This window comes from Hibiscus syriacus, unplaced genomic scaffold, assembly GCF_006381635.1.
Source record: "Hibiscus syriacus cultivar Baekdansim isolate YM2019G1 unplaced genomic scaffold, ASM638163v2 tig00001095_pilon, whole genome shotgun sequence".
NCBI lineage: Eukaryota > Viridiplantae > Streptophyta > Magnoliopsida > Malvales > Malvaceae > Hibiscus > Hibiscus syriacus.
This window is the reverse complement of record NW_024061842.1, coordinates 57,132-82,786: the sequence shown is the minus strand read 5'-3', so window position 1 is coordinate 82,786 and position 25,655 is coordinate 57,132. Positions and strand designations below refer to the sequence as shown.

General features: G+C 34.7%; 4 protein-coding genes across 5 annotated transcripts; 1 reads left to right on the top strand and 3 right to left on the bottom strand.

Moving 5' to 3' along the window:
* Window positions 1-4,827: 4,827 nt before the first annotated feature.
* Window positions 4,828-6,379, bottom strand: LOC120119665 (60S ribosomal protein L24-like). The gene is made up of 2 exons (XM_039139473.1): window positions 6,374-6,379; window positions 4,828-5,175 (listed from the first exon to the last, which is right to left on the bottom strand). Exons 1-2 carry the CDS (start codon window positions 6,377-6,379, stop codon window positions 4,828-4,830), a joined length of 354 nt encoding a protein of 117 aa, XP_038995404.1.
* A 4,681-nt stretch (window positions 6,380-11,060) lies between these two features.
* On the bottom strand, window positions 11,061-14,088 carry LOC120119655 (60S ribosomal protein L24-like). Its single transcript, XM_039139463.1, has 2 exons — window positions 14,009-14,088; window positions 11,061-11,403 (listed from the first exon to the last, which is right to left on the bottom strand). The coding sequence occupies exons 1-2, from the start codon at window positions 14,086-14,088 to the stop codon at window positions 11,061-11,063; spliced, it is 423 nt and encodes a 140-aa protein (XP_038995394.1).
* Window positions 14,089-14,214: 126 nt separating this feature from the next.
* On the bottom strand, window positions 14,215-15,823 carry LOC120119644 (SH3 domain-containing protein C23A1.17-like). Its single transcript, XM_039139455.1, has 2 exons — window positions 15,448-15,823; window positions 14,215-14,890 (listed from the first exon to the last, which is right to left on the bottom strand). Exons 1-2 carry the CDS (start codon window positions 15,821-15,823, stop codon window positions 14,313-14,315), a joined length of 954 nt encoding a protein of 317 aa, XP_038995386.1. The 3' UTR covers window positions 14,215-14,312.
* Window positions 15,824-18,728: 2,905 nt separating this feature from the next.
* Window positions 18,729-22,173, top strand: LOC120119714 (peroxisome biogenesis protein 22-like). 2 transcript variants are annotated; one of them, XM_039139529.1, is made up of 8 exons: window positions 18,730-19,055; window positions 19,574-19,810; window positions 19,917-19,964; window positions 20,838-20,894; window positions 20,975-21,076; window positions 21,587-21,652; window positions 21,812-21,913; window positions 22,054-22,173. In XM_039139529.1, exons 1-8 carry the CDS (start codon window positions 18,933-18,935, stop codon window positions 22,156-22,158), a joined length of 840 nt encoding a protein of 279 aa, XP_038995460.1. In that variant the 5' UTR covers window positions 18,730-18,932; the 3' UTR covers window positions 22,159-22,173. The 2 variants fall into 2 exon arrangements, with proteins under 2 accessions (XP_038995469.1, XP_038995460.1); XM_039139538.1 differs by lacking the exon at window positions 20,975-21,076 and having other exon boundaries at window positions 18,729-19,055.
* The last annotated feature ends 3,482 nt before the right edge of the window (window positions 22,174-25,655 follow it).

Genomic DNA, 25,655 nt, shown 5'->3' with positions numbered 1-25,655 from the left:
ATGTTGTACTTTCAGCCATGGCTCGAAGCAAGTATCCTCAAACAATTTTCTTTGTAGAGGTGTAAGCGTCGACGCAATTTTAGTGGCTATGCTTAATTTATTCCTTAAGGTCAATTGAGTCGAAAAAAATTTCTACAAAAACAATAAACATACCAAGTTAGATATACCAAAAACTACAAATTATACATTACAAACAAACATGATATTAAACAGTGAAAACAAAGCCAAATATGTTTCAAACTAGCACGGTATTCACCCAAGTCATTATTCCATCATAGTTCATAAAATGCATCAGATAACATTCCAGAAGTAAGCACTTATATAAACATTTAAAAGGACAACATATAGGTTTAGTGCAGGTTCAAAGACAACATAAAGAGTAGTAGTTTATTCTTGAAACTTAAATTAGCAATACTGTGAAGTTAGTATTTGTCTTTGTTTTTTGGTTGAAGTAATACAATTCATTCAAGTTTCAAATTGGCGAATAAAAGAAGTTTCTGAAACTTAAATTCGCAACGCGAAAAATGAAAATCGCAACGCGAAAATGAAAATTGCGCGATTTTAGTTTCGCGTTGCAAATTTGGTGTTGCGCTTTAGGGTTTCTTCAACAAAAAGACAAAACAAAAAGACAAAACAAAAAGACAGAACAAAGACAAATACTAACTTCACAGGGTTAAAGACTACACAGTTTAACAGTATTGGCATCAACCGAATGAATTTAACAATCTCAGTGAAATGGTTAATCTAATAATAATACAAAATTTTCAAAATAAAAATAAAAGATTAAAAAAACTAACCCTCGGTGGTTGATTTTCCATTTCTGACCGTGAATGGTTGTGAGGGTTGATCTGAGAGATGGAGATAGACGGATTTCGTCGGAAATGAGGATGGATTTCGTCGGAGATGGGGACGGATGTCGCCGTAGAGAGTGAGAGATGGAGATGGGACTGAGTTGTGCTTTAGGGTTTTAGGTTAGAGATGATTTACGATAATACTGTTTACATTTGTGTTGCGAAATTAATATTGTGTTTCGCGTAAAAACATTTGACTTTCACGTTGCGAATTTGACTATCGCGTTGCAAATTTGGAAAATCGCAATGCGATTTACATATTAGCGTTGCGAAATTGGAAACTGGGTTGTGAAATTGGAATTCGCGTTGCGAATTTGTTGGTCATTTTGACAAATCCAAAAAAAGTTGGTTAAATTCGTATATTATAAGACATTTTTTGTCACTGAGATTATTTTTTCTTTAAAATAAATTAAAATCTTGACAACATTTTTTGAATAATGTTGGAAAAACATTTGACCAGATAGAATGATTGGGGAATTATTTTTTCAAGTAGAGTGTTTGTTGTTGTATTTATTGGAAATCGTCTTGAACATACAATGTCTTCCAGAAGTCGTGTAGAATACATGACTTCTTCTTCATATTTTATACATGCATGATGACAAGAATAGTTGGATGGTGTTGTAGAAGTCGTCGGATAATCTATATATCTTCTAGAATACGTCATATGGTCCATTTTTTAGAGAAATAATTATTCAAATTTTAAACCTTTTTTTTGAATTTTTAGATTAACCACTATCACATAGGTCCAATTCTAATATCTGACAAATAACAAGCATATTCCAAAGTTGGGACCAATTCTAAATGTAAATGAAAATGGTTCTCAGTTACATGAAGTTTGGAAAAGGAACGGTTTGTGGAGGCGTTTTCACCAAAATCTACGAGGCCTGCAACCAATCTTTGAAATTCTCTCATTGGAAAACGCTAGTTGTAGAATCTACATCTTCAACTTCTCTGCATGATTCCAGCAGCACGTCAAGCAAAAATCAATCACCTTCTGCAAGACCCTCTCTGCTAAGAACTCCCCGATTATCAGTTTGGAACTTTTTCTCGTTAACCAAACAGAAACCAGAACAAGAACGTGCCTTAGAGAGATGCATAATCCCAACCAAATACACATCGCATTTGCATCCCTCGGTGAAAGATTCGCACGAGAGAACCACCACATTCTTTGATAGTTCCTCGGGAATGTCGACTTTCCTTCTCTCGGAAGAATCAGATCTTTTGCTACTCAACACATCGTCGATGTTGTTGTGATCGCTTGATGCTTCCACGTCATTAGGGTTAGGGTTAGAGTTTTCGATGTGGATGGAACCCTCAACGCTCGGTGGCTCTAAATCCTCCGGTTTCGGGTCATTTGCAGGCAGTTCCGGTTTGAAACTGGGGCGGTTGGCTGTGGAGGCAAAAGTGTAGGATTCGAAGGGTTTGAGACGCGTTAAGTGTTTGACATAGGGAGGAGGGCGGATTGCTTGGGAAAGCAGAGAGGGGATTTAGTGAAGGAGGCATGGAGTGAGAGTGACCGTAGTAAGTCAGGCGAGCTGACTGAGTTGACTGAGCGAGTCAAACGATTCATCTGAGCTGTTCAGGTTGGGGAGACAAAACTTCTTTTACTATCACGTGGCAAACCTTTGCTTCCTTATGCTGTATCTATAGATATCGGTACCCTTTATTCTCGATTTAGACTCCCCTTTCCAGTGTTTTGAAAATCGGATCAGATCGGTCGGTTTAATCGGGAATTATTGTCTGATTCGGTTCATTCTACATCGATTAAACTGTTATTAGTGAACCGGAAGGAATCGTTAAATCGATTGTGAACCGTTCGAATCGAACCGGACCATGAACCGATTAAAAACCGATAGAACCGACTCTAAAAAAAATAAAATCAAACGACATTGTTTGTTAAACGAGCCGAGTCGAACTCGAGTATTGTTGAACTCGACTCGAACTCGAAAATTTTAAAGTAAACTCAACTCGACTCAAAAAATCACTAACTAAAAATTATCAAGTTCAACTCGAACTCGAAATATAATATTGAAACTTGAAATCAAAAAGGCTCGAACTAAAAAAATTTTAAAAGCTTGATTGAAGCCTGAAATTCGAGCTTAATTGAAGTGAAAGAATAGTTCGCTCTGTATTCACCAAAAGGCTTCATGATTTTGAATGTCAAATTACCTCTATTATTTATAGAAGTCAGTTGAGATACTCTTCTATGTTTCTTAGCCATGTGAGATTGTTTTGTTTTTATATTTTTACTCTTTAGACTTTTGTGATGTTCTTCTATGTTTCTTAGCCATGTGGATTTTTTTAATTAAACCAAACGACATTGTTTGTTATGATTTTTTTAGTCTCAACTTTATTTTTTGATTATAGTTATATAATTATATTAATTATTTAATATGTTTTACCTTAAATATTATGTTGTAGTTGATTTGAATCATTTTGTTTCACTTGATTTTATGGTTTTTAACTTATATTTATGTTATGACTTGCTTTGAATATGACTTGTAATATAAAAAATTGTTTTTTATTAAATGTTTTTGGTATTTTTATTTAATTTTTTAAATAATTAATTAATTATGACGTCGTCCGGTTGTTATGACCGGTCTGACTGCTTCCTTATTGATTAGTAAGAGATGGTTAGTTATTGTGTACGGTAATCTTAATATACGGTTAAATAAAAGTCTCATCGAAAATGATATTAATTTTTTTAATATTTTCGATAAAGTTCTACCTAAAACATTATTTTCTTTTACCGAAAATGTTATTTTTGTTAACTAATTTCCGGTATAACCCAATATTAATATTTCCGGTAGAAAAAAAATAATGTTTTAGGTAGTTCTTTACCAAAAATATTAAATATTTTAGGTAGCGCCCAATATTAACATTTTCGGTAGAAAAAATAATATTTTAAGTAACGCATTACCAGAAATATTAAAAAAAATAATAATATTTTCGGTAACGTCTTTTCTTAATTGTATATTAAGATTTTCGTACTTGAGATAATCTTACATTAAGATTATCGTACCTGAGATAGCCATATATTAAAGTTGTTGTACCTAATAGATTTTTGGAATCAATAACCCAAGCTCAACGTTAGATATTGTTGTCGCAACCGTCTTTCGTTTGGGTCCCGGAATTGGGCTTCGACTTGAATTGATGGGTTGGAGTCGCCACCGATCATTTATTTAAAAATAAATGGGTTGATCGGATACCCTATTTCTTACCCGATCTGCGTCTTACCAGAAATATGTCGGGATCGGGAGTCGGTTACGGTCAAGGAAGGATTAGCACCCTTGAACCGCCCTTTCGGTACCAATTAATTTATCGGTTGTCTTAGCAGCGAAAATTTGAAATTTAAATTAAAATTTAAAATATTCGTTTCGAATTGCTTACCTTTGATCGGAAAAAAAATTCCTGTCGCAACCGTCTTTCGTTTGGGCCCCGGAATTGGGCTTCGACTTGAATTGATGGGTTGGAGTCGCCACCGATCATTTATTTAAAAATAAATGGGTTGATCGGATACCCTATTTCTTACCCGATCTGCGTCTTACCAGAAATATGTCGGGATCGGGAGTCGGTTACGGTCAAGGAAGGATTAGCACCCTTGAACCGCCCTTTCGGTACCAATTAATTTATCGGTTGTCTTAGCAGCGAAATTTTGAAATTTAAATTAAAATTTAAAATATTCGTTTCGAATTGCTTACCTTTGATCGGAAAAAAAATTCCCTTAAAAAGTAAAAATGTTAGATAAGAAATATTAATTAAATATCAAATAAACTAAAAGGAAAAAAAATTTAAAAGTAATAAAATGAATGAAAGAAAAAATAACCCATAATAAATGAAGGATCATATAGTGAATTTAGCCAAGGTTCAAAAGCATGGGATTTTTGTTTAGTCTCACGCAAAAGACCAAAATAAATTGCTTTTCCATTCATTTGCCAGATATGTCAAACGCAGGCCCCTCTTTGGGTGTGTTTCATCATGTTGTCTCCTGTTTTATCTCATTTTTCTTCTGCCTTTTCATTTCCTTCCTCGTTTTCTCGATTATTTCCTTGATTTCTCGGAGAGCAACTTCCCTTGCAGCATCACAAACTTCGGGTTTCTCACTCCTCTTCTTCTGGATAACCTCTAAGGTGGCACCAACAACTGATCCGGAGTAAGGCTTCTTCGTGGCACGTCTCCTCTTCTTCACGACCTCTTGAGCAATGTCCTTCTTGTGTTGTTTCCTTTGTCTCTCGGTGATGGTTCTGTGTGGTTTCTCTCGTCTGGTTCTGTATGGTTTCTCTCGTCCGGTTCTGGTGATCTCCTCCCCCTTTTTTCTTCTGTACTGGGTTGGCCGTTTGGTATTTATAGGCCTTCATCGGCCGTTTTTTTGTTCCGAAATATGGGGCTGGTGGCCGTTGTGGGTTGACCGGCTAAAACGGGATGGGTCAGTCCCGATTTAGCCGGGGCTGGTTGCTTCGTGACCAGATCTTGGCCGGTTTTCTCGCCTGGCTGTGCGTGACTTGTTCCTCCCTCGTGCAGCGCAATGCTTGACCGAGTAAACCTTAACTTGCTTTGGCTGTTGGTTACGGGCTGGGTCAGACCCAACTGACCTGTGCACTGGACTGAATTCTTAGATATGGACAAACACCAAAAAAACGATTAAATAAATAAAAAATAAAAAGAATAAAACAAAATAATATGATATGATATATATAAAAAAAATCGTTTTAAAACTATATATAATATATATTTCAAAGATATTTCCAAAATCATATATTATATAATTTTAAAATGTTTCAAACTGTATGTTATAGTTTTCAAAACGTTTTAAAACTATATTATATGTATTTTTCAAAAACCATTTTGCGAACTATATAATATATATGTATATATATATATATATATATATATATATATATATATATATGTATAAAGTAAAATAAAATAAACTAAATACGGACGAAAATGAGTGTCTACAGCTGCCCCTCTTTGTCCTTTTTCGTGGAACGAAAAATAGGACAAAGATAAAAAGACACAAATTTTCGTTTGGTGGAGTTGAAGAATAAATCCCTGTCGAATTGAGTTGCGGATGGCCCCTCCGTCGCGAAGTCGAGTCCATCTCAAAATAATATGGGATTGAAACCGTAGTTTGAAATTTGAATCGGGTTGCGGCTTCTTGTTGTCCAATTGTAGTCAACTTCGGTCTTCTTCTCGGTTTAAAGACCTTGGTTTAAAAATTCGACTATGAAGTAGTTTCTTGACTCCACCCTATGGTTGATAGGCCCTCGAGCTGAATGAAATCGAACTCAGAAGGTCTTCGTTGGCAGATAGCCCTTCCCGACTTAAGCTATGCTGCAAATGACATGCCTTGGAGCTGAGCGTGGTCGAACTCAAAGGTCTTTGGTTGGCACGATTCCCTTCGTCGTGAAATTGAAACCATGGATGGCCTCTCGTTGTGAAGTTGAGCCTCGAATTGGATATCCTTCGTCATGAAGTTGAAATCCAATCTAAAGATGAATGCTGCTTGTGTGTACGTTTACCTTCATCGTGAAGTTGAAACCGTGGATGGCCCCTCCGTCGTGGAGTTGAGCCTTGAATTGGATATCCTTCGTCGTGAAGTTGAAATCCAATGAAAGTTGTGTTGTCTCGAGTCCAATATCCTTCGCTGTGAAGTTAAAATTGGCTCTGAAATTAGGAAATTGTTTGTTGACAACCAGTCGTCCCTTCGTTGTGAAGTTGAACTTGTGTTGTCTCGAGTCCAATATCCTTCGTTGTGAAGTTGAAATTGGCTCTGAAATTGGGAAATTGTTTGTTGACAACCAGCGGTCCCTTCGTCGTGAAGTTGAACTTGCGTTGTCTTGAGTCCAATATCCTTCGCTGTGAAGTTGAAATTGGTTCTGAAATTGGGAAGTTGTTGTTGACAACCAGCGGTCCCTTCGTCGTGAAGTTGAACTTGCGTTGTCTGGAGTCCAATATCCTTCGCTGTGAAGTTGAAATTGGCTATGAAATTGGGAAGTTGTTGTTGACAACCAGCGGTCCCTTCGTCGTGAAGTTGAACTTGCGTTGTCTTGAGTCCAATATCCTTCGCTGTGAAGTTGAAATTGGCTCTGAAATTGGGAAGTTGTTGTTGACAACCAGCGGTCCCTTCGTCGTGAAGTTGAACTTGCGTTGTCTGGAGTCCAATATCCTTCGTTGTGAAGTTGAAATTGGCTCTGAAATTGGGAAGTTGTTGTTGACAACCAGCGGTCCCTTCGTCGTGAAGTTAAACTTTCGTTGTCTGGAGTCCAATATCCTTCGCTGTGAAGTTGAAATTGGCTCTGAAATTGTTTATCGACAACCAGCGGTCCCTTCGTCGTGAAGTTGAACTTGCGTTGTCTCGAGTCCAATATCCTTCGCTGGGAAGTTGAAGTTGGCTCTGAAATTAGGAAATTGTTTATTGACAACCAGCGGTCCCTTCGTCGTGAAGTTGAACTTGCGCTGTCTGGAGTCCAATATCCTTCGTTGTGAAGTTGAAATTGGCTCTGAAAGCTGTACAATAAATGTGACGCTCTTAAGTATGTCTAAGATGCATGCAACATGAATGAGTTATGTTTTATCTCTTGGATGGAGTCTCATGTTTGGCCTGTCAATCTGGTCCATGGAATCGATCGTGCCCCATCATCTTTTCAAGATTGGGCTTTACAGACCTTTCATATCTGAGATTGTTCTGTTTGAAAATGTTTTTCTCCTTTTTCTTGTTTTAGGACGGAAAATAATAAAAATGTTGTAAAATATTGTTCGCAAATTGTAAACGTGAGTTCAAAGAATATCAAAGGAATCAAGAGCTCTTTTAATGCTTTCAGAGTTACAGCTCTTTGACAAATGTTCAAATGGATGAGTTGGATTTAGGTTGACTTCATTTCTAAGGTTTTGGTAACCCAAAATGTCATTTTTTAAAATATCGCAACATGCTTTTTCTTTGGTTTGCCATTTTAATTGGGTGCGGACAAAATGATGGAACTAGCATGATCAATTACTAGACCTTTTATTTCAGTCCTCTGAAATCTTCCATTTGTTCAAGCTTTGTAGGCTCCTCTAACGAAGGCAGTGCAAAAAAATATCGGTCTAAAAATGAAATTCTTGAGTGCTCATGTGTAGTCGACTATAACAGGTGTTCCTTAACTCCCTTAGACCATTTTACCGAAACTTTATGCTTAGATAAATTCGATTTAATTTACCGTTATCTGGCTAGCTGAATCCATAAAGCTGGGGCGTTTAACCAATTACTTTAGAGGGACAGCTTAACATTATAATCACTTTTATCCGGTTTAACTGAAGGGTTCATCTCATCACAAAGTTTTCGGCCTGACAAAAGCAGTGGAGCACACACCGAATTGCCAAGTGTCCGAGCAATGTCATGGTTTGAATACAATCTATTCATAAAGCCAGGGCTTTCGAGTTTCCTCTGTAACCAATTGCCTTAGTGGAATAGCTCAGTTTTACGGATTTAATTTCTTAAGATTGTCAAGAAGAACCTGTTATAGTCTAGGTGTTTGTTGAAAGTAAAACATTTTATCTTTAGAGTTCAATTTTCAAGCAACTGACCTAAACTAGATTCACTTACTCGACTATTCCATCTGTGAAGATCATTATCATCATTGAACGTCTTAAATAAAAAACATAGTAATTGTCATATGCAAATGATGCCCCGTGTTGTCCGCACCTTATGAAAAGAAAATGTTGTATTGGTTAATTATAAGAGCATGGTACGGTGTTTGAGGGTATATTCTGGGTAAGGTCAAAGTCCTTGTTTTAAATCATGTTACTTTGTCAAAAGATCTGTAACTTTAAATCATTTACAGAGTTTCTTAATTCAAATGATATTCAAAAAATTGCAAGTTTGCAAATGTGATTCATTCAAAATTCGTTACAAAAATTTGAGAAGTAATGAAAAAACGGATTCAAACAGAATCCCTCAAATGATAAAATGATCTTCCTCACTTGAATGCCCCCAAGTTGTTGAAGTCGATCCGATTCTTGTTACGTATTTTCTGTATGATTCTCTTTATTGTGGAGTAATTCTCGATAGTGCGCCTTGGGGCTCCGCTATGATTTTCGCAATGAGCGTTCTCATCATACTACCTGGGGTACGGGGTTTCATGGATTTCTCTGGATATGGTGACATCACGTGTGCGTCAAACAATTGTTGGTAAAGCTCCTTATATGTCATAGGATTGAAATGTTCTCATTTTTTATGACACATGTGAATGTAATAAAAAGGGAAAAATAATACGAATGTAAAGAAAAATAACAAAATGCACAATATGTCTGAATGCATGATGCATGAAATGTTCGAGGCATTGATCCAAAAAATGTACCTGTTATTATAAATAATCCTTATTGGGACAAAAGTGTTATGTCTTAAGAGACAAAAATATTTTAAAGGCATAGACCCCGAACAGCTTCTGATAGGTTGATCAATCCTCTGCCTTCGTCTGTCACTGGTTGAATACCCTATCAAACCGTTCCGGCTCCTTTGGCTAAAATGTGCAAATAATGAGCTGCTTGCCCCAAAAAAGGTCTCGAAGGACTGCATCTCCGACTTTCACTCTCTACCGAGCTTGTTTCTAACGAAAGTGTCATTGGAGCCCTCCATCGAGAGAAACTATCCGAAGCTTGCTTCTTGAATTCGTCAGCAATGGCATCCAGCTCAGCTAGGGTTTCACCATCTTGTTCTTGTAGTTTCCGAAAGGAGCGACCGGGTCAGTGACCTTTTCCTCGTATTGACCCTGCAACTTTGCCTTTGAGTATTCTTTGACCACGGTTGGACTTCTGAGTTTTTTATCTCTTTGTATTATAACCCCTTTATCCGTTAATGCAGATTATTCATGTTTAACAAACACATTTTTGGTGGATCAACACATCGTTTTAAATGATGCAAACGATGAACACAAAATAAAAGAGAACAAAAAATAAAAGGGTTAGTGAGGTAAATCAAAACAATAAAAAATTAAAAATCCTACCCCACATGATATCTACCTCGCATGTTTTAATCCCTAACCGGACATGATCTCTATCCCGCATGCTAATTTCAAACAAATCCTATCCGCATATTTGTCTAGTTCGCATGCTTTGAACAGAAAATAAAGCAGGAAACAAAGCATCCTAGGGTTTGGAATGAAGTCTTGGGGTAGGCTCTAATTCCCTGTACTCTCCCGGTTTAGGTTCTAAAAAGGTACTCGAGTTCTCCTTGCTGGTGCCCCCTTGGGCTTGCCAGACCCTTAGTCCTAAGCCCATTATAAGCTTGTGTGGACTAAGTTAAACTCGAGAGGAAACATTTCCTTATGTCTGTGCGGTGAATAAATTCACACGAAGACATAAGGTATATGAATCCCGAAGGCTACTGGCAAGGCATATGCGGTGAATAAATTCACACGAATGCGTCGCTTTCACCTCCACTTAAAAGGGTTTGGAGCTCGGGTATAAAGCCAAAGATGAAAATTTGAAAAATCTAAAATCATTGAACAAACGTTAGTACAACTATTTATTTGAAAAATAATCAAAGGTAAATAATTGGAATCGAATAAATAAATTAAAATTTAAATTTACAATTTTCGCATAAAAAGACAACGGAAAATTAATTCTGGCCTGACTCACTTACCTGTTCCCAGTGGAGCCGCCAAGCTGTCGCAACCGTCTTTCGTTTGGGCCCCGGAATTGGGCTTCGACTTGAATTGATGGGTTGGAGTCGCCACCGATCATTTATTTAAAAATAAATGGGTTGATCGGATACCCTATTTCTTACCCGATCTGCGTCTTACCAGAAATATGTCGGGATCGGGAGTCGGTTACGGTCAAGGAAGGATTAGCACCCTTGAACCGCCCTTTCGGTACCAATTAATTTATCGGTTGTCTTAGCATCGAAAATTTGAAATTTAAATTAAAATTTAAAATATTCGTTTCGAATTGCTTACCTTTGATCGGAAAAAAAATTCCCTTAAAAAGTAAAAATGTTAGATAAGAAATATTAATTAAATATCAAATAAACTAAAAGGAAAAAAATTTAAAAGTAATAAAATGAATGAAAGAAAAAATAACCCATAATAAATGAAGGATCATATAATGAATTTAGCCAAGGTTCAAAAGCATGGGATTTTTGTTTAGTCTCACGCAAAAGACCAAAATAAATTGCTTTTCCATTCATTTGCCAGATATGTCAAACGCGGGCCCCTCTTTGGGTGTGTTTCATCATGTTGTCTCCTGCTTTATCTCATTTTTCTTCTGCCTTTTCATTTCCTTCCTCGTTTTCTCGATTATTTCCTTGATTTCTCGGAGAGCAACTTCCCTTGCAGCATCACGAACTTCGGGTTTCTCACTCCTCTTCTTCTGGATAACCTCTAAGGTGGCACCAACAACTGATCCGGAGTAAGGCTTCTTCGTGGCACGTCTCCTCTTCTTCACGACCTCTTGAGCAATGTCCTTCTTGTGTTGTTTCCTTTGTCTCTTGGTGATGGTTCTGTGTGGTTTCTCTCGTCTGGTTCTGTATGGTTTCTCTCGTCCGGTTCTGGTGATCTCCTCCCCCTTTTTTCTTCTGTACTGGGTTGGCCGTTTGGTATTTATAGGCCTTCATCGGCCGTTTTTCTGTTCCGAAATACGGGGCTGGTGGCCGTTGTGGGTTGACCGGCTAAAACGGGATGGGTCAGTCCCGATTTAGCCGGGGCTGGTTGCTTCGTGACCAGATCTTGGCCGGTTTTCTCGCCTGGCTGTGCGTGACTTGTTCCTCCCTCGTGCGGCGCAATGCTTGACCGAGTAAACCTTAACTTGCTTTGGCTGTTGGTTACGGGCTGGGTCAGACCCAACTGACCTGTGCACTGGACTGAATTCTTGGATATGGACAAACACCAAAAAAACGATTAAATAAATAAAAAATAAAAAGAATAAAACAAAATAATATGATATGATATATATAAAAAAAATCGTTTTAAAACTATATATAATATATATTTCAAAGATATTTCCAAAATCATATATTATATAATTTTAAAATGTTTCAAATTGTATGTTATAGTTTTCAAAACGTTTTAAAACTATATTATATGTATTTTTCAAAAACCATTTTGCGAACTATATAATATATATGTATAGATATATATATATATATATATATATATGTATAAAGTAAAATAAAATAAACTAAATACGGACGAAAATGAGTGTCTACAATTGTCTATGGTATGGACAATCTGTGTTAACTAAGATAGGAGGTTGCCTTGTTTGTGTGCATCTTCGTTAAACTCGTCATGCTTATAAAACTCAAAATGAGCATAATCTAATATCAAATGATACAAAAATAATTCTTTTACTTAAATTCATTTTGAAAAATAAATTTTTAATTAACACTTGTTATAAAATAATTTTTGAATTTATATGTCATGCGTTCTAGAAAAAAGTATTGTTAATATAAAATACTTTTTAGTTATGTGACAGAAGTCAATCAGAGCTTTTAGAGATCAGATTAAATAAAAAAAATAAAATGACCAAAAATACATTTAAAATATACGAAATTATGTCCAAACATAATAAACGTTTTACGTACGTGTCAAATACAGATATTTGCACGTGCTAAGTGACGGCGATACCTGTATATACATTATATTCAATTACACGATTAGTGCATGTTTGAATGTCTATGTTAAAACATTTAGAAAAATGTAATGTCTAAACAATGTTTTGAGAGACTCATGACCAAACACGTGCGATTTCAAAGTGTCAAAGACATACTAAATTTGATTAGACTTATAAAAATTAAATAAATATAATTTTTTAAATATATATTTTTTTGAGTGATTAAACTTAAGATTATTATATGCGTATAACCGTTCGAGTTGTGCTCCTATAATTACGTGTCTTCGATAAACACTTTTTTGTAACAAAACTCGTATAAGACTTTTAGATTCTTTGGTCCCCATTTTTCTTTCATTTCAACTCAACATATATATGTTTTTCTGTTACATTATTAATAAAATGTTCATCCTAAAAGGTACGCTTTCAAAGTCAATTTTCACATAATACACCTTTAACTTGCCTAACAGAAAAGGATATTAACTGAAAAGTAACCTAAAATAGTGTCTGATTATAAAAACATTTTTAAATTGGATATATTTGGATAGAAAAACATATTTCCTCGGTCCCTTTTTTCTTTGAAATAAAAATAAAAAGATCTTTGCTATTATATTATTCCATTGTTTTTAATTTCCCAGTTATATTAGTATTGTATACTTTTTAGACTATTTATTCTTTTAAAAAATAATTTTAAACTCATCAAATTCAAAATATTCGGAATATATCGATAATACTTTTAAAATCTCTAAAAAGTTCAAATTTCACGTAAACGCACAATTAAAAATTGGGCAAATTACTTATTCAGTGTCTAAACTATTATTTTTATTCTATTTTGGTACTTAAATTATTTTTCAAAATCATACTTTCCATTTAATTTATATTTCATTTTGGTATACTGCAGTTAAAAATTTAACGATAGTATTGATATGTTAACATAAGATAATTGTCGGTGTCGTCTTTCGGTTGGGCCTGAAATTAGACTTCGACTTGAATAATTGGGTGAGAGTCGCCACCGATCATTTTAAAACGAATTTTAGGCTGATCGGACACCATCTTACCTGATCTGCCTTTTACCAGAAATGTGTCGGGTCCGGGAGTCGGTTACGGTCAATGAAGGATTAGCATCCTTGAACCGCCCTTTCGGTATCAATTAATTTGCCGGTTGTCTTTAATTGCGAAAATTAAAATTTAAAAATTTGATTCGAATTGCTTACCTTTGATCGATTGAAATTACCTACTGAAAATGTCGAAAAAATGTTAGTGAAAATAATATATATATATAAAAGAAAGTAAAAACATATATACAATAATAAAAATAATAATAAACAGAAATAAAGATAAATAAATGTGGTAGAAAGGAACAAATGATATAAACAAGGAAAAAAGAATAATAAAATAAAATTTAAAAAAAATAAAACCCAAATACACGTGGGTTTGGTTAGTAGTCCAAAACAACATCAAGTAATGGCTGAACTCCCTTATTTTTAAAGGGTGAACCGCATAATACTGGCACAAAACTGATTCCAATCATGCCTTTCCTAATTAATTTCTTAATGGTTTCCTCCACCAAATACCTCATCAGAACCCCACTAGTAGCAAGTGAAGTTAACATTAATCCAAACAAAACGCAGCCAACATATGTAGCAAAGAACATTCTCAAGCCGAATCGAAACAGGAGGTTCCATTTTAATTTATGATAGTTCATGTATTCATTCAGTCCGAAAATAATATAGATGTAAAATTCTAAAAACCAGCAATGAAAATAAGAGAATTCCATGGAACAAAAATAATAAAAAAAGACAATTTCAAAAAGGTGGTAAAAGTTGTCTGGTACAATGAAAATAGAAGAGCACATACAACTTGAAACGTCTGTCTAGCTCACTTCCTGCCACGAACCTTCAGTGCTTGCCTGTTCCTCTTCTTGACACCAGACTTATCTACCTTCAGAATCCTGTGCACGTCACTCAACCTTGTGAGGGCTACTTTAGTTAGATAAGGCCTGTAGTAGTTGTCTTTCACATGGTTTTTGACTGCTTTGACCATCCTGGGGAACTCTTTTTTCATGACAGACTCTTGAAACAAGATGGAAGGTTTGTTCTGCCTCTTAGTCTTGGTTGTTGCTTGCAGCACAGACTGATCTTTGCCCCCACTTTGAATGGTGATTATTTTCTTGTTTGCCAACCCAGGATGTTTGTCGGAGTTGAGATTGTACAAATTGTTGGACTCTTTGCTGAACTGAAGACCAGCAGTTCCTCTTCCAAATTGTTTCACTCGAAAGTGCCCTTCACTTTTTCGTTTGTGCCCCAAAATTTTTGTTGTTCTCTCATTTGCCTCCAAAAACACTGAGGTTTGCTGTCTGGTATGGAAAAATGCGTTGTGGTGAGTTGGGAGAGGAGAAAGTGAAGACAAACGTGGAAGATAATTTTGTTGCAAATATGAATGGTGGGTATCTGTTTAACCAGTGGTTAATCATTAAACTCATCTCCCCCTCATGTTGTTGGCGCATAGAGCTGTATATAAAGCAGTTAAATGGTTCCACGTTCACCCATGGCCCGGGAATCACGAAACCACGAAGGCCAGCCTTTAAGGACTTAAGAGACTAATGGAATCGAGTCCCACAAGGCCTTATCTAACTTAATATATACGTTTCCAGTGATTAATAGAACCACCATAAATTCTTTCAACCAACAAGGCAGCCCACCCACCACCCAAACTATGTTCGTTTGGGAATTGGAATCCAACGTAACTAGGGCGTGTTTGGGTAGCCAAAAACCCACCATTACAGATAGCAGATGAAAAATACTTTGTTTGACTGTACATAAAGAAAAATGTATTTATACGATTTTAGTAATTAAAAAATTATTATTATTTTTAAAAATTTTAAATTTGAAGATAACATCTATAATAAAATAAATTAAAATCTAAATCGGATCATCAACCCACCACTTAACAGTATAATAATTTTTTTTTTGAAAAATGGAAACTAACCAGCTAATCTAAGCATGCACAGGACCTGGAGCCACCATTACCGGACTGGGATGATTGTTGGGCGGCGGCGCCAACACCGCGGTTGAAGCAGGAGGTGGAGGGAATTGTGGCGGGGGAGGAGAAGGTGAAGCAGTAGCGGTAGGATCGGCAGTTGGTGGGCTGGATGCAGGAGACGGCGGCTGGTTAAAGGTCCCATTGACGGGAGGAGGAGGAGGTGGTGGCGTATTAAAGGAAGAGGGAAAGACGATGGATGAAGAAGGGCAAGAGTCGCCGGAGCATTTGTGCGGCTTTCGGAGGCCGTGACGAAACAGCCCGAGTCCCAAGACAAGGCCCAAGATCCCCAACACTGTCGCTATGAAGGTGAAGATCTTTGTTGCTTTCCCCACGTAACATATCTTCATTTTCTGTTCTTCTTGTACTATAAACAGAAACTGACTGATATTGAAAAGCCTGCAAATCTGAAACGTTGTCTGTCTTTGTTTAGAGAGAAGATAGGATTTTATTTGGTGTAAATGTATCAAAGGTCACTATACTATTGTGAAATTTAAAATTTAATCTTTATATTTTATATTTGTATTATTTTTTATTTGAAAATGTTGATTTCTTCTTTTAATTTGTTTATTTTACAATTAATTATTAGTTTGATAACTATCAAAAGACCAATTACACGGATGGTCCCTTTTATTCTAGTATGTTCTATTTCAGTTACTAATTTTGAAAAAATTTTAGTCCCTTTTATTTCTTTGTAAAATTATTGATGAAACATATTAAAAAATTATTAAATTTAAGTTTTGACCCTTAAGTTTTTAAAAGTGATAACAATTGTTATGATTATGATTTTCACATTAATTTCTTAACTTAAACCAAACAAAGTAGGAGAGATCTGTCTAACTGTGCACTGCATACTTAGCCTTACACTATTTTCCTGAATTTGTTTATTAACTTAAGCCAAACAATTGATATGGTTAATTATTTTACTTGCTTGTTGAAATTTTGTTATAATTTTACTCTTTTAATCATGGATGAATAGAAGGGAAGTTATTGAGGCTAATTGTTTCTTAAAATTGTTAAATTTTTATATATTTTAAATAACTTCTATTTTTTTCCTCTCTTAAAATTTTATAATTTATCATCTTTTAAAATTTTATAAATTCACCTTATAACATAAAATTTTTTAATATAAAATTTTACATTTGTCTTATTGCATGTTATAATATTCTTGTAATCTCATTTCCCGTTGAGAGTTTTATTCAAATATGTTGTTCATCTAAAATAATTTAAGGTTATACCAAAATGTTTAATTTTTATTACGTGAGTATTACTGTAAAGAAAAAAATCATTATTATGTGAGTTGTTGATAAGTTTTTAAATAACTTGATAATAATACAATTTTAATATAAAGAATAAAAAACCAAATAAGTACTAATAATTTTTAAAATAAATTTTATTTATTTATTTTGTTTAGATTATATAAATTATTAAAAAGTATGAAATCAAATTAATTTATTAATTATTATTTTGAATCGAGAATAAAGGGGCATGGTTTTTAGAACCGGATCGGTCAGCAAACCGACCGTGCTACCGGTTCACTAGTTCAACCGGTCGAATCGGTCATATTAGTCGGAACAACCGGACAATGTAATGATTAATTAATTATTTAAAAATTAAATAAAAATACTAAAAACATTTGATAAAAAATAGTTTTTTTATATGAGACTTTTACTTAACCATATATTAATACTACCGTACATAATAACTACCCATCTCTTACTAATCAAGAAGGAAGCAAACTTCTCAGTCGACTTCCTCACCAAAAGTAGCTCTCCCCTAGATGGTTCTCTGTAACTATTTGAAACTCCTCCATAACATCGTGTAAGACTTTATTAAACCAACCTTTGGCCTTCTTCTCCGTTCAAAAAAAATAATAATAATCAAATAACTCTAAATTCTAAGACATACATCTTACATTTATAATAAATATAGTAATTAAACATTTAAATTATTTTATTAATATAATTTGAATATAATATTTAAATTATTTAAATATATTTGTCTATATTATACCAATAATAACATTAAGTCTTAGATAATTATTTAATATGTTTTTGTAAACAAAAGTAAATTATAAATTAATTTTTATCAATTTAAAATGATTGTTTTTTATTCACTTCTTTATGACTAATCTATGATGATTATAAGTAATATTTATTTTAAAATCTTTAAATCATTTAACAATGAAAGTTCAAATATTTTTATAATTTATAATCCTTAAACTTAAGATCTTCAAAAATAACAATCATCATTTAAACCACTGAAATAACTTAATTTGTGCGCTTTTTATTCATCTCTAAGAATGTAAAATGATAATTTTGTTTATTTTGCCTTTCTACTTTCCCTTTTATTAAGGTTTAATATCTAAATAAGTGCTCAAACTATATTATTTTTCTTGAATAAGTGCCTATAATATTTTTTTGCCTCATCCAGGTGTCTAACATTACAAACGTTACCACTTTAGGTGTCCGGACCGTCAACGACATTAATTTTCTCAGCTAAGTAACACGCGTGTCAATATGATAATTTTAAAATTTTTATATAAAATTTTTATACAAAATTATATATTTTTTAAAAAGAACATAAATTTTAAAATAACCCTAAAACTTTGAAAATCTTCATTTCAACCTCTAAATCATGCCGCTTGCCACCTTTTACCGTTGACGAAGCTCCACCCGACTTCACCTCCCCCTTCGACCAAAACCCTTATGAAATCGTGACAGATTGACGACGAATTAACGTTTTATACCCTGTGAACCCTATAATGAAAATCGAGATCCTACTCGATTTAGATGGCCAATCGACGACAACTACAAAGACATATAACTATGATGACAAAGACTACGTCGACGATGGTAGTTGTGGTCGGAAAGGGCAACGATGGCGGGTTAGTGTTAGGATTTGGGGATTTTAGGGATTTTAAGGTTTTTTTTTTTGTAATTTAAAAGAAATTAAAGGTTTTTTTATAAATATAATAATATTTTTAATATTTAAAAAATAAATTTCAAAATTATCAGATTGTAACACCGTCACATCACAAACACTTAAAATGATCACGTTTATAACGTTAAATATCTAAATGATCTAAAAATTACTATAAACATCTATTCGAGTAAAAAAAAATATAATTTAGACATTTATTTAAATATTAACCCTTTTATTAACTGCAATCTAATGTTAATTTTATAACCGAAAATAAAATAAAGTGAAACCCCCCACCCCCCAAAAAAAAAAACACAAACGAAGAACTAAGAAGAGGGGAAATTGAAAGTTGAAACTCCTCTTTACCCATCGATCGTTGACGCAAAAGAAGAAAGGCTTTACAGAGAGAAAACTGTATCTTTGAGGGGTGGTTTAATCAAATGGCGAGGACCTGAGAATGTCGCTTCCTATCATACTCCAACAACAGGGAACGCTTTACTCGATTAACCGCCACGTTGTTTTATCAATTGAGCGGTTATGGCTGACCCGTCGTCGTCTTTATCGCCGTCCAAGGACGAGCTGATTCAGCTCATCAAGCGCCTCGGAACCTATCTCGCCCTCAAGATGTCCAGTCTCTTCTCGATCTGTCTCCAAAAGCTGGTTCTTTTTCTTTCTCTCATAATTTCTCCTATCGTTTTTCTTCTTCAGCGGATCTGAGGCTCCTCCTTGTGGTTGAAATGCGAAATTTCATTTTATTTTCCCCTTATTTTTTAGTTATAATTGAGGCGTTAAGCCGTTAATTCGTGATCATAGCGGAATGTTGATTTGGTAATTGATGTAATCTCCTCATGCTAAGGATTTTGGGTGGGAAATTAAACTTATTGAAGCTTTAAATTTAATATCTAAGATCAATTCTCTCACTGGTATGCTATATGATAAATTGTTACTGGAAATGGTGTTAATTCGTCTCATATGGTATTTTTTTACCTATTTGACTTTTGAGCTCCAGTGTGTAAATGCTATATTGAGGCAAAGAAACCTCAAACAAACCCCTTGTATTAGCAATGATTTGTATTAATGGTGGATGGATGGGTGAGTGGGCTGCTTAGCCATCAGGAATGTAACTGAAATGTTTCCAATAATAATGTATTATTCTTACCGCATCCCTACTGCATCAGGATCCACGATCTGTTGGGGCTATTGCAGGGCTTGCTGTTGCATTTATCTTTACCTATAGGTTGATGAGATCACCTTCACCGCCTCCAAGAAGACAACCAAAGCATCAAGCTCCTACAACTAGTACCACTGCTATCAGTACCCAGTCAAATATAACGTTGATGCCTTCTGGAGTTAATTCATCTTCAGAGGATTTAAGAGCACAAACTGCTGTTGATGAGTTTTTCCAGCCAGTGAAGGTATGAATGATTGAATTCGCCTCTTTCTAGAACTGTTTGACATGTTTATCATTCTCAATTAGATTTGTTTGTTTGCAATTCATCTCTTTTCCCCCTTCTTTTACAGCCAACGTTGGGCCAAATAGTTAGGCAGAAACTGAATGAAGGTAGAAAGGTAACTTGCATATACTCCTTAATTCTGTAAGCAATGTTTTGTACTTATTTTATCTCTATGTGTTGGTTTCTAGAAGTAGAATTCTTAGTCACATTTATCATGCTCCTTTAGTAAGGATTAATAATCTATGCTCACAAAAGCAGCAAAAACATTTACTTGTAGAAATGAGTTTCTTTAGTAAAGGATTTGTGCCCATTCTTCCTTGATGTGATTGTATGGGTCATTAGGCTTCTCATATAGCCATGGTTATTTGAAGGGTTTTCACTTTTTAGTATTGAGTTTTATGGGAATCTTGTACTGTCAATTGGTTAAATGGCCCAATCACGTTATTTGGTTTGTTTGTTGGATGCTTTATCAGAATAAATTGCTAATATAAATGTCAAAATATAATCTCTACTTGCAGGCAGCAGTATTAATCAATATTTTAACTGAGTTGCTTTTCCAGCTTCTTGCTATCATAAACATAACCTTTAGAAATCTTCCTGCATCTTGAATGTGAACCCAAGTCGCATATGACATGATTTAGTACTTTAGTTATTACTGGGGGCCATTACCTGGTGCCATACTAATGCTAGGGGCTGATTGGATGAATTGATTCTGGTCCTATTACTTGAGCCTATAATTTAGAATGCGTGAACTGTTGGCAATAGTTATAACTTCTCATATAATAACTACAAGTTACTTCAGCTCAAACTTTTCAGAAGCAAAGTAATCTCCAAGTTCTGTTAACCTGGTTTTTATGCTTAATCATGACGGACTTTTAAGTTTAGGGATGTGCTGGTATTTGATGCTTAGGAAGTTTATAAGACCATTGGTCAGAAACCTTTTTTACTCTTCCTATGGTTTTCATGTTTTGATGACTTGTGGGTGTAGGTAACATGTCGTTTACTTGGAGTGATCCTTGAGGAAAGCAGTCCAGAGGAGCTGCAGGTGTGGAATCTTTACGGCAATCTTTATTATTGCAATTAGTATCTACAAATAATTAATTTAATTGGTTTCGTTCTGGATAGAAACAAGCAACTGTAAAGTCCTCTGTGTTGGATGTGCTATTGGAGATTACCAAATTTTGTGATTTTTATCTCATGGAGAGAGTTATTGATGATGAAAGTGAAGTGAGTTAAATCCTTGTTGTATAATATTATTTATACTTATTTTTTCAATGCTATAAATAGATAGGGAAGAACTTAGAAACTGACAAGAACATATTAGGGAGAAAGCAAATTGGGCAAGGCAGATAGGACTTGGGAGAAAACCAGATAGAATAGAGGGAGAAAATATCGAGCAGTCAGATAATCAAATTTTAATGCCTAACAAAACTAAATAGGTATTCATAGCTAAACCCAAAACCCTAACAACATGAAAAATACCATACAGTACCTAAAAGAGGTAAATGCTAAATATTAAATAACCTTTATATATGTAAAGATTACAATCAAACATTGTAAAATATAAAATTTGATCCTAATATAATACCATTACTATTATATTTGCAGTTTTCCTACTTATTACGTGCAATTGTAGCATAGTTACTTTATCTTGGTTTTGCTTGTATCAAGCTAGTAGCATATTTTTACATCATGCCTTTTCCCTTTTGACTGACATTAGGAACTGTTTTTCTGCAGAAAAATGTTCTTCTGGCTTTGGAAAATGCAGGGATTTTCACCTCCGGGGATTTGGTGAAGAACAAGGTAAGTATTGGCCTGTTGTGATTGTATGTAGCTTCTGTTTAGATATCTCAAACCAAATTCATCCTCCAGTCAGGAGAGTTATGTCTGGACCATGAAAATTAATATTCTATCTAGTTTTCCTTATGTTTAGTAATTACTTTGCCTGAAATGAATCTGCAGGTTCTCTTTTGTGGTACAGAGAATGGGAGGACATCTTTTGTTCGGCAACTAGAACCAGATTGGCATATCGACACAAATCCTGAAATAGTTTCTCAGTTAGCTGTATTATTCGATTAATTGCCATAATCTTTGAGATAGTTTTTTTTTTCACAGCAGACCTTAAAATGTTTTGATATCTGATTCTGAAGCAATATTTAAAATGCCCATGATTTCGAGATATTCATTCACTTATTTATTTGCAGAGGTTCATCAAATATCAGCTACATGTATCCCCTGTCAAAGCTGAATGGACTGCGGGTAAGGTCTTCAGTTCTCCATCCTTGGAACACTTCTTCGGATGCGTTTGACACATGAACTGGTAACAGAAAGAGATGCAAATATGTTTTCAAGTTGTTGGTTACTCCCTTTTGGCCTTTGTATGCTACCTTTTAAAGTTAAATCTTGATATTTTTCTTTCTTTCGGCACCCCTTGTGCTGTTGTCAGCTTTTTGGTAAACTATAAGGGTGAAGATTTCATTTGTTTTTTTAAAAAATTGTGAAATAGGAATGGGTTCATGTTCGAACTTCTCGTTTTCAGAACCGGAGAAACTCCAACACATTATGTTTGTAGTTTACTTATGAGAATATGCAGTCATAATCATAAGAGAATTTCTATGTTGTTGCCTCTTCTGAGTTGCCTGCTTTTCTCGCTTTGTTTCGCTGTTCTTATAAATCGATTTAATAAGATTTTTTTTAATTATATATATATTTAATCATAAGGGTAAATTCTGGGATTGTCTCAGGAAAGGCGGGTTAATATACGGCTAATATACGGCGTTACCGGATACATTAAAAGATATTTAACAAATTCGGTTTAGCGCTACCGGAAATGTTGACTAATAATAATGTAGTAGGTCTAAGTCATGAAGAAATATTAAAAAATTGTGCAACCGGCAAACTTAACTTGTCGGTTCGTGTCGATCCAAATTAAAAATGTGTCGATCCAAAACGATATAACAGGTAAAACTATGACAAAACCGGTATTGAAATGATAAAACCGGTAAAGAACTACTAGATACATTTAAAGTGTCGGTATTTTAATATAAGGATCGACACTTCGTGAATTTAAAAGAGAAACAATTTTAAATCCTATAAAATGTATCGATCCAAAACGATATACCAGGTAAAAATATGATAAAACCGGTAACAAAATGATAAAATTGGTAAAACGTTACCGGATATATTGAAAGTGTCGATACTTTATATAAGGATCGACACTTTGTGAATTTAAAAGAGAAGCAGTTTTAGCGCCTATAATGTGTCGATACTTTAAAAAATATATCGATCCACAACGATATAACAGGTAAAAATATGATAAAATCGGTATCAAAATGATAAAACCGGTAAAATGATACCAGATATATTGAAAGTGTCGATACTTTCGTAAGTACGTGTAATAAATTATCGACACTTTCAAAGAAATAGGTAATTATCCTTTCGAAAGTATCGACACCTGACATAAAATTATCGACACTTTTGTATTTGTATTGATTAAATATAAATAACATATCCGATGAAAATATAAAGGTCATAGCTAAATATCCTCTGAAAATAGATAGAACGGACGAGTTTTTGAAATCAAAGCGTAATTGTTGCTGCATTTCAGAAGGCGTTTCTAAAGCGAAGTTTGTTTGTTTGTTGCTGCAGACGAATCGAAAAGTATGTTGTCGAAACCCTAATTTTTTATTATTACAGTAATCACGATAGGGTTTTTATGTGTTGTTTGAGATTTTGGAGTAAAGATGCATTTGGGACCGATTGCAGGTAGAAAGTGATATTCAAGGAAAAATATAAATGTCGATACTTTTATTAAATATTATAGGTAGAAAATGATATTATAGGTTGTATAAATGTGCCGACACATTTTGGTGTGGCCATTCAAATTCTTTTGAAGAAAACCGTTTTACCACAAGAGTAGTTATCTATATTTGTATATTGAATAAAGTGTATGTAACAAAATAATTTGATTTGCGTAAACTGATATATGAAGGAAAAATGGAGTCAATGGGTTGGAAAATTGTTGGTGGAGCAGATGACTTTGAAATTGAGGCCGAGACTCGAAAACAACCAAAGGGTGGATATATGTACTTCTAGTAAGTATCAATGTCTTTTTGTTATTATTGTTGAAATGGTAATTGGATTAAAGTATCGATAAACTTTAAATTGATTACAAATTTTAAATGTTGACAGTATGACCGAATGCAAAATGATGAAGGAAGATGGCACACAGAGCGGTTCGGTATGTAAAATGAAATTGACATTGAGTAATATTTAGTGTTAATGTATTGATTAAGAAACGTTTATGTTTAATATTAGGTGACAAAAGATGTGAGGTCCAAATGGAATTCAATGAGTGATGCTGAAAAGGAACCTTACATCACACAGTCAAGAAATGATAGTAAAGAATACAAAGAATGGTGGAAAGCACATGAAAATAAGGTATTCATTAAACTTGTAAATACGTTGATACAAAATATATAAGAACTATAACATTATATATTGTTAAAAAATGTAGGAAGTATCGACAAGATGCAGCATTAAAAGGGTGAATTCATTAATTAAACACCTTAAGGAGAAGGGTCAGTTGAATGTGCTGGGAGAAATAGGTTTTGGATCGTTGGTAGGAGTAAGGGATCGACCTATTCGGAGGGAATTGTGTCTATCCTTGATGGCGCAATTTGATGTCAGACAATGTATTGCTAAGTATGGTGATTTTTCATTTCCTCTCGGGATCCCATGTGCTGCAGCCGTATTGGGGGTAGAAAATGAAGGCAAAAATGTTGTAGAAGTCTGTAAGAGTAAGGACTGGAAAGCACTTGCCTCCAAATATGGTTTGAAGCAGAAGGTGACATATGCTGAAATTGAAGAGGAAATAAAAAGTGAATCTTACGTTGGGGATGAGCTGAAGGCCAGAGTTCTATTATACCTTGTCGGTATCTTTCTTTGTCCAACGAGTAATACGTCAACGAACAAGGAACATATGAAGCTCATTTGCGATGAAGGCTTGAAGGGTGAATTCAATTGGGCTGAATATATCCATTCGAGATTGATTGAATCAATAATCACCTTTAAAAAGGGCAACCAGAGATACCTCAAAGGGTGCATAGCAATCTTAGAGGTAAATGAGTTGAAGAATTTTTTTGTGTTTTTATATAAAAATATAAATTTTATTATAAATGCAGGTTGCACTGTTCGATTTTTGGTCGGGCTGTGAGGCAGTGCCGGCTTATGAAAGAACCGGAGTGGTACGCATCCGTGCATGGGGGAAGGAAGAGGTGGTTAGAGTGATGGTGAAGTTGAAGTTGGATAGAGCGAAGAAGCAAGAAAGTAATAAAGGGTGAATATTAAATGTAGATTGAGAGATGGTTGTATTGGAGGATGACGGTGAGTGGGACGACGGTGAGGGAAAACATAGTACTTCAACATTTTGATGTCTGAATTGGCTGATATCAAAAAAATCCAATTTGATATTATGCAAAGACAATCAAGAGTCGAAGAGAAACTTGATAGAGTCGAAGAGAAACTTGAGAGAGTCGAAGATACACTTGAGAGGCATAAGGGGGTAGTGGAAGGAAAAATAGATGGAGTGGTGAAAGAAGTAGAGGTGTTGAGGGTGAAGTGGTGAAAGAAGTTGGGGTGTTAAGGGTGATATTAAGATGGTGACGGGTGAAAAAATTGAGGGAGTGGTGAAGGAGGTTGTGGAATTGAGGAGTGAACTTACGGGGTGAAGGGGTGGTTGATAAATACTTGGATGAAGGAGATCAATTGAAGGGTGAAATAAAAGAGATGAAGAGCTATGTAGAAA